At 36.4% G+C, this 13,927-nt stretch overlaps 2 protein-coding genes across 2 annotated transcripts; one reads left to right on the forward strand and one right to left on the reverse strand.

Annotated features, from left to right (window-relative positions):
- Positions 1 to 66: 66 nt before the first annotated feature.
- On the reverse strand, positions 67 to 1,180 carry LOC129893466 (uncharacterized). Its single transcript, XM_055969007.1, has 2 exons — positions 1,171 to 1,180; positions 67 to 832 (listed from the first exon to the last, which is right to left on the reverse strand). Exons 1-2 carry the CDS (start codon positions 1,178 to 1,180, stop codon positions 204 to 206), a joined length of 639 nt encoding a protein of 212 aa, XP_055824982.1. The 3' UTR covers positions 67 to 203.
- Positions 1,181 to 7,918: 6,738 nt separating this feature from the next.
- On the forward strand, positions 7,919 to 8,846 carry LOC129888389 (uncharacterized). Its single transcript, XM_055963374.1, has one exon. The coding sequence runs from the start codon at positions 8,000 to 8,002 to the stop codon at positions 8,681 to 8,683; it is 684 nt and encodes a 227-aa protein (XP_055819349.1). The 5' UTR covers positions 7,919 to 7,999; the 3' UTR covers positions 8,684 to 8,846.
- The last annotated feature ends 5,081 nt before the right edge of the window (positions 8,847 to 13,927 follow it).

Genomic DNA, 13,927 nt, shown 5'->3' on the forward strand with positions numbered 1-13,927 from the left:
TGCCTCAAAAATCTCTTCTCAAATCACCTCAAGGAGTTCAAGAACTCAAACAAATGATGAAAAATATTGAAATGGGAAGAAAGGGGCATTTTCTGCCCAAAAAGTTACTGTTCACGCGTGTTACTGTTCACGCGTGTTACTGTTCACGCGTGTTTTGTACAAATTTACGAAAATCACCCTCAAGGTCATTACAATATCCACCACTAAAAAGGATGTTCGTCCTCGAACATAAGATAAAATAAAGTACCTGGGGTCTCAAAAAGCTGAGGGTATCGAGCCTGCATATCAGACTCTAACTCCCAAGTCGCCTCCTCAGTAGGCCGATGCTGCCACTGCACCTTGACCGAAGCGACCTCCTTGGTCCTGAGTCTACGAAGCCGCCTATCTAGAATAATTGTCGGCTCCTCCTCATAAGTCAAATCCGGACTCAACTCTACCGCATCATAAGAAATCACATGAGACTCATCCGGTATGTACTTGCGAAGCATGGAAACATGAAACACCGGATGGACAGCTGACAATTTAGGGGGTAAGGCCAACTTATACGCCACTCCACCTACTCTCCTCAGGATTTCAAACGGGCCAACAAACCTTGGGCTAAGCTTGCCCTTCTTTCCGAACCTCATCACACCCTTCATGGGCGATATTTTAAGCCACACGCAATCACCCACCATGAACTCTAAGGGACGAACCCTCCTATCAGCATAACTCTTCTGACGACTCTGAGCTGTCAATAGTCGACCCTGAATCAAACGTACTCGCTCCACAGCATCCCTAAGTAAGTCAGTATCCAATGCATCAACCGCAACAGAATCAAACCATCCAATGGGTGATCGACACCTACGACCATACAATGCCTCAAATGGTGCCATTTGAATGCTGGAGTGATAACTGTTATTATAGGCAAACTCTGCTAAGGGCAAGTGTTGGTCCCATCGGGCACCAAAATCAATCACACAGGCCCTAAGCATATCCTCCAACACCTGAATAGTCTGTTCAGACTGACCATCGGTTTGGGGATGAAATGCTGAACTCATCTCTAGCCGCGTACCCAAACCACGCTGTAATGCCTTCCAAAAGTGGGAGGTGAACACTGAAACCCGATCTGATACAATAGAGATAGGCACCCCATGCAGCCTAACAATCTCACGAAGATAGATCCTAGCTAACTGATCTGCATTATAGCTAGTCTTTACCGGAAGGAAATGGGCTGATTTGGTCAATCGATCCACAATCACCCAGACAGAGTCATACTTACCCAATGCCATGGGTAATCCAGACACGAAGTCCATAGTGATACGCTCCCATTTCCACTCAGGAATGGGCATCCTTTGCATAGGACCACCCGATTTCTGATGCTCATACTTCACTTGTTGGCAATTTAAACACTTAGCCACAAAATCAATAATGTCTCTCTTCATGCCACACCATTAATAGTGTTGTTTCAAGTCATGAAACATCTTTGCCACTCCCGGGTGAATCGAATACTTGGAACAATGAGCCTCCTCCAATATCATACGTACCCATTCACTAACCTTGGGCACACAAATGCGACCATTAATCCTCAAAACTCCTTCCGAATCAAGAGAGGCTGATTTTGCTTCACCACTTAACACTTTGTCTCGAATGGCCCTCAACTTTTCATCTTCAAACTGGTGTGTACGAATCTGGTCCATCAAAGTAGACCTAGCCTCCACCAAGGCCAAAATACCATGATGTGTAGAAATATCAAGTCGGACCAACTGTCTAGCCAATGACTGAACCTCCAATGCCAAAGGCCTCTCCACAGCCTTAAGAAAGGCCAAACTACCCATGCTAGATGCTTTGCGACTCAGGGCATCCGCTACCACATTAGCTTTTCCCGGATGATAAAGTATGGTAATGTCATAGTCTTTCAATAACTCTAACCACCTACGCTGCCGCATGTTCAGATTCGGCTGAGAAAAGATATACTTAAGGCTACGGTGGTCAGTATAGACCTCGCAATGCACTCCATAGAGATAATGCCTCCACAACTTCAGAACAAACACCACCGCTGCTAACTCTAAGTCGTGGGTAGGATAGTTCTTCTCATGTACCTTCAACTGTCGAGAAGCATAAGCTATAACTCTACCTTTTTGCATCAATACACCACCCAAACCGACTCCCGAAGCATCACAAAACACAATAAATGCCACGCCCTCCTCGGGTAAGGCTAGAATAGGTGCTGAAGTCAATAATTCCTTGAGCTTTTGAAAGCTCGCCTCACACTCATCAGTCCACTGAAATGCCACAGTCTTTTGAGTTAGCCTAGTCAATGGGGGCTGCAATAGAAGAGAATCCTTGAATAAACCGACGATAGTAGCCTGCCAACCCAATAAAACTCCGAATCTCGGTAACCGAAGTAGGCCTAACCCAATCACGAACCGCTGCAACTTTGGCTGGATCAACCATAATACCATCCTTGGTCACTATATGACCCAAGAATGTCACGGATTCAAGCCAAAACTCACATTTGGAGAATTTTGCATACAACTTCTCCTCTCTCAATCTCTGAAGGACTGTCCTCAGGTGCCTAACATGATCCGCCTCATTCTTGGAATAAACCAAGATGTCATCAATAAACACGATCACAAACGAGTCCAAATAAGGTCGAAATACCCGGTTCATCAACTCCATAAAAGCAGCCGGAGCATTAGTCAACCCGAAGGACATAACCACAAACTCATAATGCCCATAACGAGTCCTGAATGCAGTCTTCGGGATATCAGATTCCCGAACTCTCAACTGATGGTAACCCGACCTCAAATCAATCTTTGATAACACCGATGCACCTTGAAGCTGGTCAAATAAATCATCAATGTGAGGGAGAGGATACTTGTTCTTGATAGTGACTTTGTTCAACTGTCGATAGTCAATACACATCCTCATAGTACCATCTTTCTTCTTCACAAATAAAACCGGTGCACCCCACGGTGATACACTAGGTCTAATAAACCCTTTCTTCAACAAATCTTCCAATTGTTCTTTCAACTCTTTCAATTCTGTCGGAGCCATCCGATAAGAAGAAATAGAGATGGGTTTAGTGTCATGCTCCAAATCAATCACAAAATCGATATCACGGTCAGGAGGAACTCCCGGCAAGTCTGTAGGAAATACATCCATAAACTCTCTCACCACCCTCGTAGTCTCTATATGAGATGACTCCGTGGTGAGATCACGTACATGAGCCAAATAAGACAAACAACCCTTATCCATCAAGCGACGAGTACGAATATAAGATATCACCCCCTTAGGATACGAACTCGGATTACCCTTCCATACTAAGCTAGGTAAATCGGGATAAGCTAAGGTCACGGTCTTTGCATAACAATCTAATATAGCATGATAAGGAGATAACCAGTCCATACCCAATATCACATCAAAATCAAGCATGTCTAGTAAAATCAAGTCTGCACGGGTCTCTCTACCCGAAAATATCACCAAACATCCCTTGTATACCCGATCCACTACTAAAGATTCACCTATTGGGGTAGAAATAGTAATAGGCACAATAAGGGACTCACTCACATAATCAATACCCACATCGAAATAAATCGACACATAAGAATAGGTAGACCCTGGGTCAAATAATACTGACGTAAAATGATGGCAAACCAGAACAATACATGTAATAACCACATCAGAGGCCTCTGCCTCAAATTTACCTAGTATAGCATAGCATAATTAATGGTCACCCTTAGCTTGTGAACTACTACAACCACCACCTCGAGTACTCCATAAAGCACCTCAAACAACTAAAACTGGTGTATTGCAGACAACTTGTGACCCTGGCTAAATAGAAGAAGAATCACATATTTGCCCCTTATTCAAACTCACCATCACAAAACAACCTAAGTAAACTACTCCCAACTCATCATAGGAGGACCAACAGGTCTATGAGCAAGAACAGACCTCTATCACTTCTTAGCCATTCCCGCAATTATAAAAAGAAATAAGACATTCCATGTGCCTTCAAGATACCCAATTTTGAACAACCTGTCCTGACACTTGGTCAAAAAGATATAAGCCTTCTCAACAGTGATAACCTCAAACTTGGGAGACAATACCCTGACGAATCTCTCCAAATCTCTTTTGCTCCTAAGTAAACATAGCAACGCTAGAAGACATAGGTGGAACCACAGATCTCAAAGGAATCCAAAGTGGGCTAATTAGATATCTAAAATTTGAAATCTAACTATCAAAGTCTAACCGACCATCTTCCATACTTTTTTTTTGTTGCTCCACATCTTCATACTCATAATCAGGCTCGAATAGGCATCACTAAATCATCCTTAAGCAAGAGCCGATATTTCGAACCCGACAGTTACTTTTAATGCGGAAGAAATAGATCAGAGGTAAATAACACTTGATATGAATAAATCGCACGAAGGGAGTAAAAAGAAAGAAATTCTCCTATTAAGTATCTTGTAGCCTCTCGAAGATAAGTACGGACGTCTACGTACCGATCCGCAAGACTCTACTAGACACCCTGCTCTTTAACTTATAAGACCGGTGAACCTAGTGCTCTGATACCAATTTGTCACGACCCAAAAACTGAGGTCATGATGGCACACATCTCAAAACCCAATCTGATGTGTAACCCTAAAAATAAAATTCACACAAGACTCCCAAAGGGGAAAGTGATTCCACGATTTAAATAAAAAGAAAAAAAAACAATGAAGAAATTATCCCAAAACCTGGTGTCATAAGTATAAAGAGCATCTAATACAAGGTTCGAATCTGAAGATACAACATAAGTCTCTGAATGATACAAAAGACTGAAAAATAAAGATAGACTAGTGACGATCCGAATTCTGGGACCTCACCACTAATCTGAGAATTACACAATCCGCTAGAATATTAACTGCCACGTGGGGTACCCCGACTAGTATCTGCATCAAAAAGGGACACAGAAGTAGGGGTGAGTACAATTCACATGTACTCAGTAGGTTTTAGCTGACTGAGTATAAGTAATTAATCAAACCTATGAAATAAACTAAGGAACGCTTCCACCTGCATATAGAAAAATCCCACTTCGGCATCAGTGCCGCCAGTTTATATATATAGTGGCACGAATAAAGTATAATAACAACTCATAATCACAATTAATCAAATAATTCAAGCAGCACAAATGTCAATGCAATGCAATGCAATATGATGATGCAATGATGTGGTGGTACGGTGGAATCAAGACTGTCGCACAGCCTGTCGTATACACCTGCCGAGCTGTGCTACCAAGCAGGACCCATGGGGGTCTCGCAGACCATATACCTCAATCTCATTATCCTTGCCACCTCCTCGTGGTCAAGGGATCACAATGCATCCACTACCCTGCCGGAAAACTGCCTCGGTCAGGGACTCAAGATACAAAGGTTAGGATCACAATACATCCACTACCCTGCCGGAAAACTGCCTCGGTCAGGGACTCAAGATACAAAGGTTGGGATCACAATGCATCCACTACCCTGCCGGAAAACTGCCTCGGTCAGGGACTCAAGATACAAAGGTTTAAAGGTGTTTCATTTTCTTTCTCAAAAAGAATTTCCATATTTCTCAACTTCCCATATTTCATGATGTGATGAATGAGGATGAATGCATCAAAACACATATGCATGGAAGTAATAATCAACTCACATGTGGTATAATGTTCAAAGTTCTCAAAACTTAACCTACACATGATATTCACCCTCAATAAATAGTAACGGGAAGAACACACTTTCATTTAAATATTCACCCCTTTCTCAACAATATTTCAATACTCAAGTATGCTCAAAACCCCCAACTCAATCTCTCAGGCGGCATCACAAGTCAAATAATATACTCAAGCCTCTCTCTTAGGCAAATCATAATTCACATGCTCTCAAAGCAAATAAGATAACAAATAAGGCCCCCACACGGGCTATGTAATACAAATAAACCCCGTCACGGCAACACATTAATAAATAAGCCTCCACACGGACATCACAATATATATAACATTCTCAACTCATACTACAACCCCATCCCAAAGTCTATAACATATGAATGACTAATTACCCCATCTCAATCTCAAAGAAAGATAGCCAAACCTACCTCAATTGCCGAAGCCGCACTCGAATACCTCCACCGGACAAGCAACTCTCGAATTCAGCGCCCGGAATGACAACCCACTATCAACAATGAAACATACACGTCACAAGGAGTCCAATGACACTCATATTGATAGGTTTCGGAACCGGGGGTAAAATGGTCCAAAAATTAACTATTTTCGAAAAGGGTCAAATCTGGAAATTTATTGAACAATCCCATTCTATTGGTAATAAGGAACTCATGGTTGAAAAACCCATAAAAATAGAGCTCAAAACGAGTTGGAAATCACAATTTTCCTTAAATTCGGATTAGGGAAGAAACAAAGATTTTTGGGGTTTGAAACTAAAATTTAAGAGTTAAAATCGTCAAAAATTTAATGAAAAAAGAAGGTTTTAGGTCAAAAATCACTTACCCAACACTTTGCCTCAAAAATCTCTTCTCAAATCACCTCAAGGAGTTCAAGAACTCAAACAAATGATGAAAAATATTGAAATGGGAAGAAAGGGGCATTTTCTGCCCAAAAAGTTACTGTTCACGCGTGTTACTGTTCACGCGTGTTACTGTTCACGCGTGTTTTGTACAAATTTACGAAAATCACCCTCAAGGTCATTACACCAGGAGCGACATGATTAGAAATGAGGCTATTCGAGATAAGGTAGGAGTGGCCTCGGTGGAAGACAAGTTGCGGGAGACGTGACTGAGATGGTTTGGGCATGTGAAGAGGAGAGTCCCAGATGCACCAGTGCGGAGATGTGAGAGGTTGGCCATGGATGGTTTCAGAAGAGGTAGGGGTAGGCCGAAGAAATATTGGGGAGAGGTGATCAGACAGGACATGACGCATTTACGACTTACCGAGGACATGACCTTAGATAAGAGGGTGTGGAGGACACACATTAGGGTAGAAGACTAGTACATAGTGGTATTATTCCCTCTTATCCGTAGGCATATTAATGCACTATGATTTCTTGTACTCTGATTTATGGTATTTATGTTATTATCTAATAATACCTACTGTTTTTTGTGCTTTGATTATTTCATTATCTACTTATCTACTTTTAATATTCTTGTCTGACATTTTTCTATGCTTCTATTGAGCCGAGGGTCTTTCGGAAACAGTCGTCCTACTTTGATAGGAGTCAGGTCTGCGTACACTTTATCTTACCCAAACTCCACGATGTGGGATTTCACTGGGTTGTTGTTGTTGTTATTTAATTTATTTGATTAAAACATGGGCAATAAACGGCTTAAATGATACAATCCCTCCATTAAAATTCGGCATAGTAAGCAAATACAAATCTTTACCCATTTCGAATTGGCTTGGACGTAGACCAAGTTACTGATGATAATTTTTAAAATTCGCAGAACAAAATGTGACAAAGCAAAATAAAATGTAACAAAAAGATGCATGATTGTATAGTCCATTATAATTCGAGGTTGTAAAATTGTCATATCTTGAGTACTCTTGCAAATAAAAATAAATAATCGTACAAAATTTGGACACGAAAGGATAACAGTAAAGAATGATATTCATGGTATAAAGTTAATTCAGTTACTACTTGCTCAAAAGTAAAAGTTTTCTTGTCGTTGTACGAAGGTAACTCTTATAAAGCTATTGTACTTCTTAACTTCCCCTGCATGTGCACTCATTCTGCAGGACCAGACTTGTCTTTCATCTTTAAATTCACAGTTCTTTTTTTAAAAAAAAAAAAAATTACTATAGCCTCCAAGAAAGTAGAAACCAGGCCATACTTCGCATTTCTTCTTTTGACTTTTGACCATCCTCTGATTTTTTTCTTTTAATCTCACTTCACATTTGAATATTATTGTCTTCTCACTACAACAATTAATCCCAAAGATTTAGGCTTTTCTATCCTTCCAATTTACTCTAAAGTAAAAATAAAATAAAATTATGGCAATTGATATGATCTCAGAGGCTCCAAGCCTAGTTACAAGTCCAAGAATCTCTTTCTCATCAGATGATGTTTGCAGCAAACAAGTCTTGGATTTGCATCATCAATCAGATTCAAATTCTGATTTTGATTTCTGTATTAGCAACAGCGCTAATACAGAAACTTGTTCAGCAGATGAACTCTTCTTGGATGGCTTAATTCGCCCTCTTCAACTACAAGAAAAATTTGTCACATTATCTAAAACTTTAGCTTCTCCTTCAACTCCAAATCAAAATGCAATCTCGAAACAAGATGTTACAATTACTACTACCATTAGTGTTGGTGTGCAAAAGGATCAAAACAAGTCGTTTTGGCGTATTGGAAGAAGCACTAGTCTCCATGGCAATAAGAAAAGCTCATTTTGGTCGTTACCACGAAGCAATTCTACTGGCTCAAAGAGTTGTTCAATAAAAGAAAGTCACAAACAGAATGCACAATTCAAGCAAATGAAGTATATGACCAATTCTTCTGCAGCTAGTTTTTACACATCACAAAAGCCTCCACTGAGAAAGAATTATAATAATGGGGTTCACATTAATCCTATTCTGAATGTGCCACCTACTTTTATTCCAAAGGCTACTGCTAATCTTTTGGGTTTTGGATCATTCTTTTCCAATGGAAAACAAAACAAGAGTAAGAAATGATTTGGTTGTACTGTGTACTTGCCTCTCTCTTCTTTATAAATTATTATTGAATTGCATCATATATGTTCTGTTGATAATTTTTTTAGTGTTCTTTCATGACACCCTATTCTTCTGGACTGATGATATGAATATCTGTACTCAGCATTAGTTTTCGGCATAATAAATCAATATGTACATTAATTTAACTTCAGCTTTGATTTATATTTTTTAATTTTTAATGTATATATAAGTAACATTTAAATTTGTATAAAGTTGAAAAATGAGATATATGCATCTTATGTGCATAATACATGTAGGACATTACGTAAGATGCGAATTAATATATATGACATCACGTAGAATACATATATCTACTTTTTCAAATTTATATAAGTTTAATGATTTATTTATATATATTCAGAACTGAAGGACATGAATATTAAATGTGACTAAGTTAAAATTGATGTATGAGTGGGATACTTTTTGTTTCTTGTGCCCATCTAAATAAACAATTAATTAAAGTCACATTTTTTTAAAGATCTAATAAAATATGTTCTATACTAATGTGTTAATTAAATACTAAAGAGGCGATGAACAGAGACAGGGATAAGAGGATTTGGTGGATTGAATTAGAGGATTTAGGAATGTCCATAAAATATCTATACTGTAAAATAGGCTTAGGCGACACAGAGACAAGAGGACTTCTTTCGTGGGTGTCTCTTTTGTTTCTTTATTCGAAATTTTTAGATTTGAAGGGTTTCTATTATCAAGATTACTCTTTTTTTTCCTGTCTTTTCATAAGGTATGATATATTTGATTAGGTTCAACTTTTGAGGAGCGGTTTATGGTATTTGTTGCTTTTGTTTTTTTTTCGTGAGATTGAGACAATAGCATCTTTCCAAAATCAAAATAAATTCTAATGGACAAAATATGTAAAATATGGGTTTATATTTTTCATGAAATACTAAGACATATTGAGGATCATTTCAAATCAAATGAGTAATAATTTTCACCAACGGTTTTTTCTTCAAGTAAAATCGTTTAAAACATAATTTAATTTTCAAATTAAACTAAGTACTTCGTTTCATTTTCTGTGCCCCTCTATTAAAAGTATATTTTTCTTTTATTTTTTTTATATTCATAGCAAATTAAGAGAGTTTTATTTATTTTTTTCTCATATTATCCTTCGTATCAAATATTTATTTAAAGTAGTAGTAGTCAAATTTTAGAGTCCATTTGGCCATGCCATATGAAATCAAATTGATATGAAGTTGAAGTTTTGTTTGGATATGTAATTTAAAATTTTTAAGTTGTATTTTTTTCATAAACATAAAAATCCACAAGTTGTGAAAACTATCAAAATTAAAATTTTCAAATTCCTACACAATCTTACCAAATGAAGAAACCATAGTTCATAAACAAGATATAAAAATATAATAAGACACTACATTGATAAGTCACATATCTCCATGTTCCTTTTATATATAAATGTGTGTAATTATAAATATTCAAATACATATAATTTTATAAAGATTCACTAGTCAACAATAGTAGTAACTATTATTCTTTAATATAATCATTTCACATGGTACTCACAATCCTTTTATATCGAGCATGAGTCTTATATTTTTTACAAAAATTTTAAAAAATTAGTCTTTTTTTTTACAAAATATTAACTTATGGGTCAAAATTTATATTTAAAAAAGTTGAAATTATGTTTGGAGTCCTAAATCGTGCTTTTTGGAGAATTTGAAATCATAATTTCAAATCATATTCAAAACCACATGTCCAAATACTAATTTGAAATCATGACTTCATATCTCATGTCCAAATACAAGCTTAGTGTTCCAAAACACCATTGATAAAGTTAGTTTAATAAAATGTACCCTTAATAAAGCTTTTTTAAGAGTTGTTCTAAGTCAACATGAGTTAAAGCAAAATGAAACATAGTAAGGACTTCTTCAGTTCACTTTTACTTGTTCACTATATTAAAAATATATTTTTTTACTTTTTGTTAATTTTAGCATATTAAAAAAAATATATTTGTTTTTCTTATTTTATAATCATAATTAATTGTTGCTACGCTCTTGCTTCTTGCCTTATCTTTTACTAAGAAACTAATCTAAATAGAAGCCCTTCTTTCTCAAAAGTTTTTTATAGTATGAAAACCCTCTCCCTTACCTTCATGCCTGTCAATTGGTATTCTATATGATGTGATGTTGCTAGTTTCATCTGCTACTTATTTTTCAAATTATTTTTCAAGACATAACACTAAATATTAGTTAATATTGTAATAAAATAATTATATTAATTATTATTTTTTAATGAACGTGCAAAATTAAAACTGAACAAGTAAATTGTTAACTTCAATTCAAATACGGTGGTTTTCTAACTTCCATAGAATATTGTCCAAACGGGTAATATTATGATTAGATACTCTATTGGCAGATCTTTTTTTAAAAAAGAGACCTTGACCACCATAACCAACAGGAGGCGGCACTTTGGCTAACGAGGCACCTTAACCATCAGAGTATTAATTGGAAGTTTGACTTCAACAACCCCTCCCAATAGTTCTAGTAAGGTGATGGTCCTATGTTTATTTGCCTGCAAACAAAAAGTACAAATGGTTCGCCCTTGAACAGTCAGTTCCTAATTGTTAGGTGAAATATTTTAGGTTGTAGATATGTTCCATTGATTTAATCAACAATTAGTTCAAAGTGACTTGTTTATATTATACTTAAGTATTTAACAGAAAATAAAATCAGAATCATTCATTATGCTTTGCACGACAGGATATCTAATTGGTGCACAGAAGATTTATTAGATCCTTCTTTGAAAGAGATTTAGAAATAGTCTAGTTCCTTTTTTCCAAACTATGAGCAAAAAACAAAAGTGAAACACATAAGGGTATTGAGAGAAGGAGAGTTGTCCTCCTAGACTTGCTGAATTGTTCACAACTAGGTGTGCTAAATGGGATTGTACTTGGTTCGATTAAAATGAGTTGACTCAATAAAAAGTGAGTTTTTAAACTCATAAAAGTTACTAAGGCTATAATAAATAAAATTGAAATCCGCCAACATGATCTAATTATGAAAATAGGGAAAATACTTAATAATATTTTCCAAACACCTATTTTTTCTATGAAACAGGTTATATGTTTCACTGATACCCTAACCAGAAAGTAAAACAACGAAACAATAATAAATATAGATGTTTTATGCGGAAAATACCCGGCTCACAAAAGGTTTAAGAAAACATGACTCTACAACATTTAACCCCAACTTCATTAAATACATAAGCCTTAACAGAATTTAGATTACTACTCTTGCAATCCTAAAAACTAACTCTAATTTCTAAACGTTAACAATCAACCAGATCGTTGAATCTACTTCAAGTTATGAATTCTAATTACAACTATTGCAATCATAAGAACTAACTCTAATTCCTAAACGTCATCAATCAAGCAGATCGTTGAATCCACTTCAAGTTATGAATTCAAATTATACCTCTTGCAGACCTAGTAACTAACTCTAATTCTCAAACTCCAACACAAACCTGCCATGGTATGTGTTCCCAAGTCTTTAAGCTATTCCTACTTAAAGGCAACACTCCTAGTTCAGTTTATGACACATTGAACTAAGATGACATCATCATTACAACTCAATGAACACTCCTAATACATGAATTCTAAAACTCTTAGCCTAAGTGTGTGCTAGCACCTGATTCTTCAACTTGTTCCTATAATCTTTTGTTACCATTTGCAAGTCAATTTTTCAATTTCCCTTTGTAAGTGGATAAGTATTCTAAATGAATTCGCCTCTATTTAAGCACAACTATTCAGAGAGATGTTCTTCACTTAAAACACTATATTGACTCGAACTCTCTTGACTTAGAGTTCTACTTCAAGTGAAACTTCTTTTTCAATTCAAATTCCTTACCTCTTTAGGCCCCTTGTTCAAAATCAAACTCAGTGTTTCTTTTGTGTTGTAGTCAAACTTCAACTCTTCAATTGAACACATTTATTTCTTGAGTTTATCAAAACTTAAGATTATTCATTCCTTGATTTTTGCACACTTATCTTTATTTATTTTTTGATCTTGCTATAAATTCAGCTCTTTGAGACAGTGTATTATTAAATCAACTTGACTTATATATTTCATGTCACTTTGTCAATCCTAAAACTACATAGAACTCAAGAAATTTCCCCTTTTTGATAATGACAAACCTCTTGTCTTTGTTAATTCAAACACCTTTACCTGTAGCCATAAAATTATGAAATACTAGAATGAAACAATTTAGTCAATGGATTATAAACACTTCATAATCCTTATCATCCCCCTTTTGGCATCATCAAAAAGTTATTTTAATTCTATATCATTCTAGCCAAAGTGATTAGTTAAACTATTCATGGGAACTAGGCTATCCAAGATAATCAGATAAAGTCTTCATGCAATATAATGATATATTAAAGAGAGCAAGAACATGAGTCATTAGAGTAAAAGATAATTATTCCATTAAACTGCCAAAGAATGTTCTCTATAAGATCTAAGAAATAAAGAAAAAATGCACTAATCAAAAAGCAAACATTGAATGTGAGTAGAACAAAGTTAGGGGCACTAAGATTGAAAAGTTAAGAGGAGGGTAGAATAGGTGGCAACAACTGTGTCAGCCGATGAATAATTCCACCATTTTTAGTCCACTCTATCAAGATCAGTCTACAAAGCTTCAATCCTTATCTAAAGGACATAGTTTCCTTCTCAAGAGCTGATTGACCATCCTCTAGTTCAGTAGTCTTATCAGCCAAGGCATTACTTCTACTTTATAGTGAAATATCATCTCTTCTCATTGAAACATGTAGAGCACCATAATTCATCTATCCACAAATATTTTTTTTATTGCTTAAAAATTTCAAAATTGAACTGGGATTGAGTATCCCTCAATATCATAAGGGAGATTGTGTCCCTTTCCTTCGTGCTAGTTCTAAGACCATCCTAAAGAGTGAAATCCCTTTGGCATTTGTGATTTCTAGTATGAGAAGTTCTAGATGGAATAGAAGGAAGAGATGTTCCAAAAGATGGTTCTTATCACGATCTGAGACTATCCCCTAGTTGAGATACGGTACATAGAGAGACAAGTTCCCCTAAGCTAACCTCATAATATGGCATAGTACACTCTGTATCTGTTTTTGTGATGCAGGTTCGAGCACCATCATCCAATATTGATTTGAGCTTGCAGTATTCTAATTCGGAGATAGGGTTGAGCACT

Source organism: Solanum dulcamara, chromosome 1, assembly GCF_947179165.1.
Source record: "Solanum dulcamara chromosome 1, daSolDulc1.2, whole genome shotgun sequence".
NCBI lineage: Eukaryota > Viridiplantae > Streptophyta > Magnoliopsida > Solanales > Solanaceae > Solanum > Solanum dulcamara.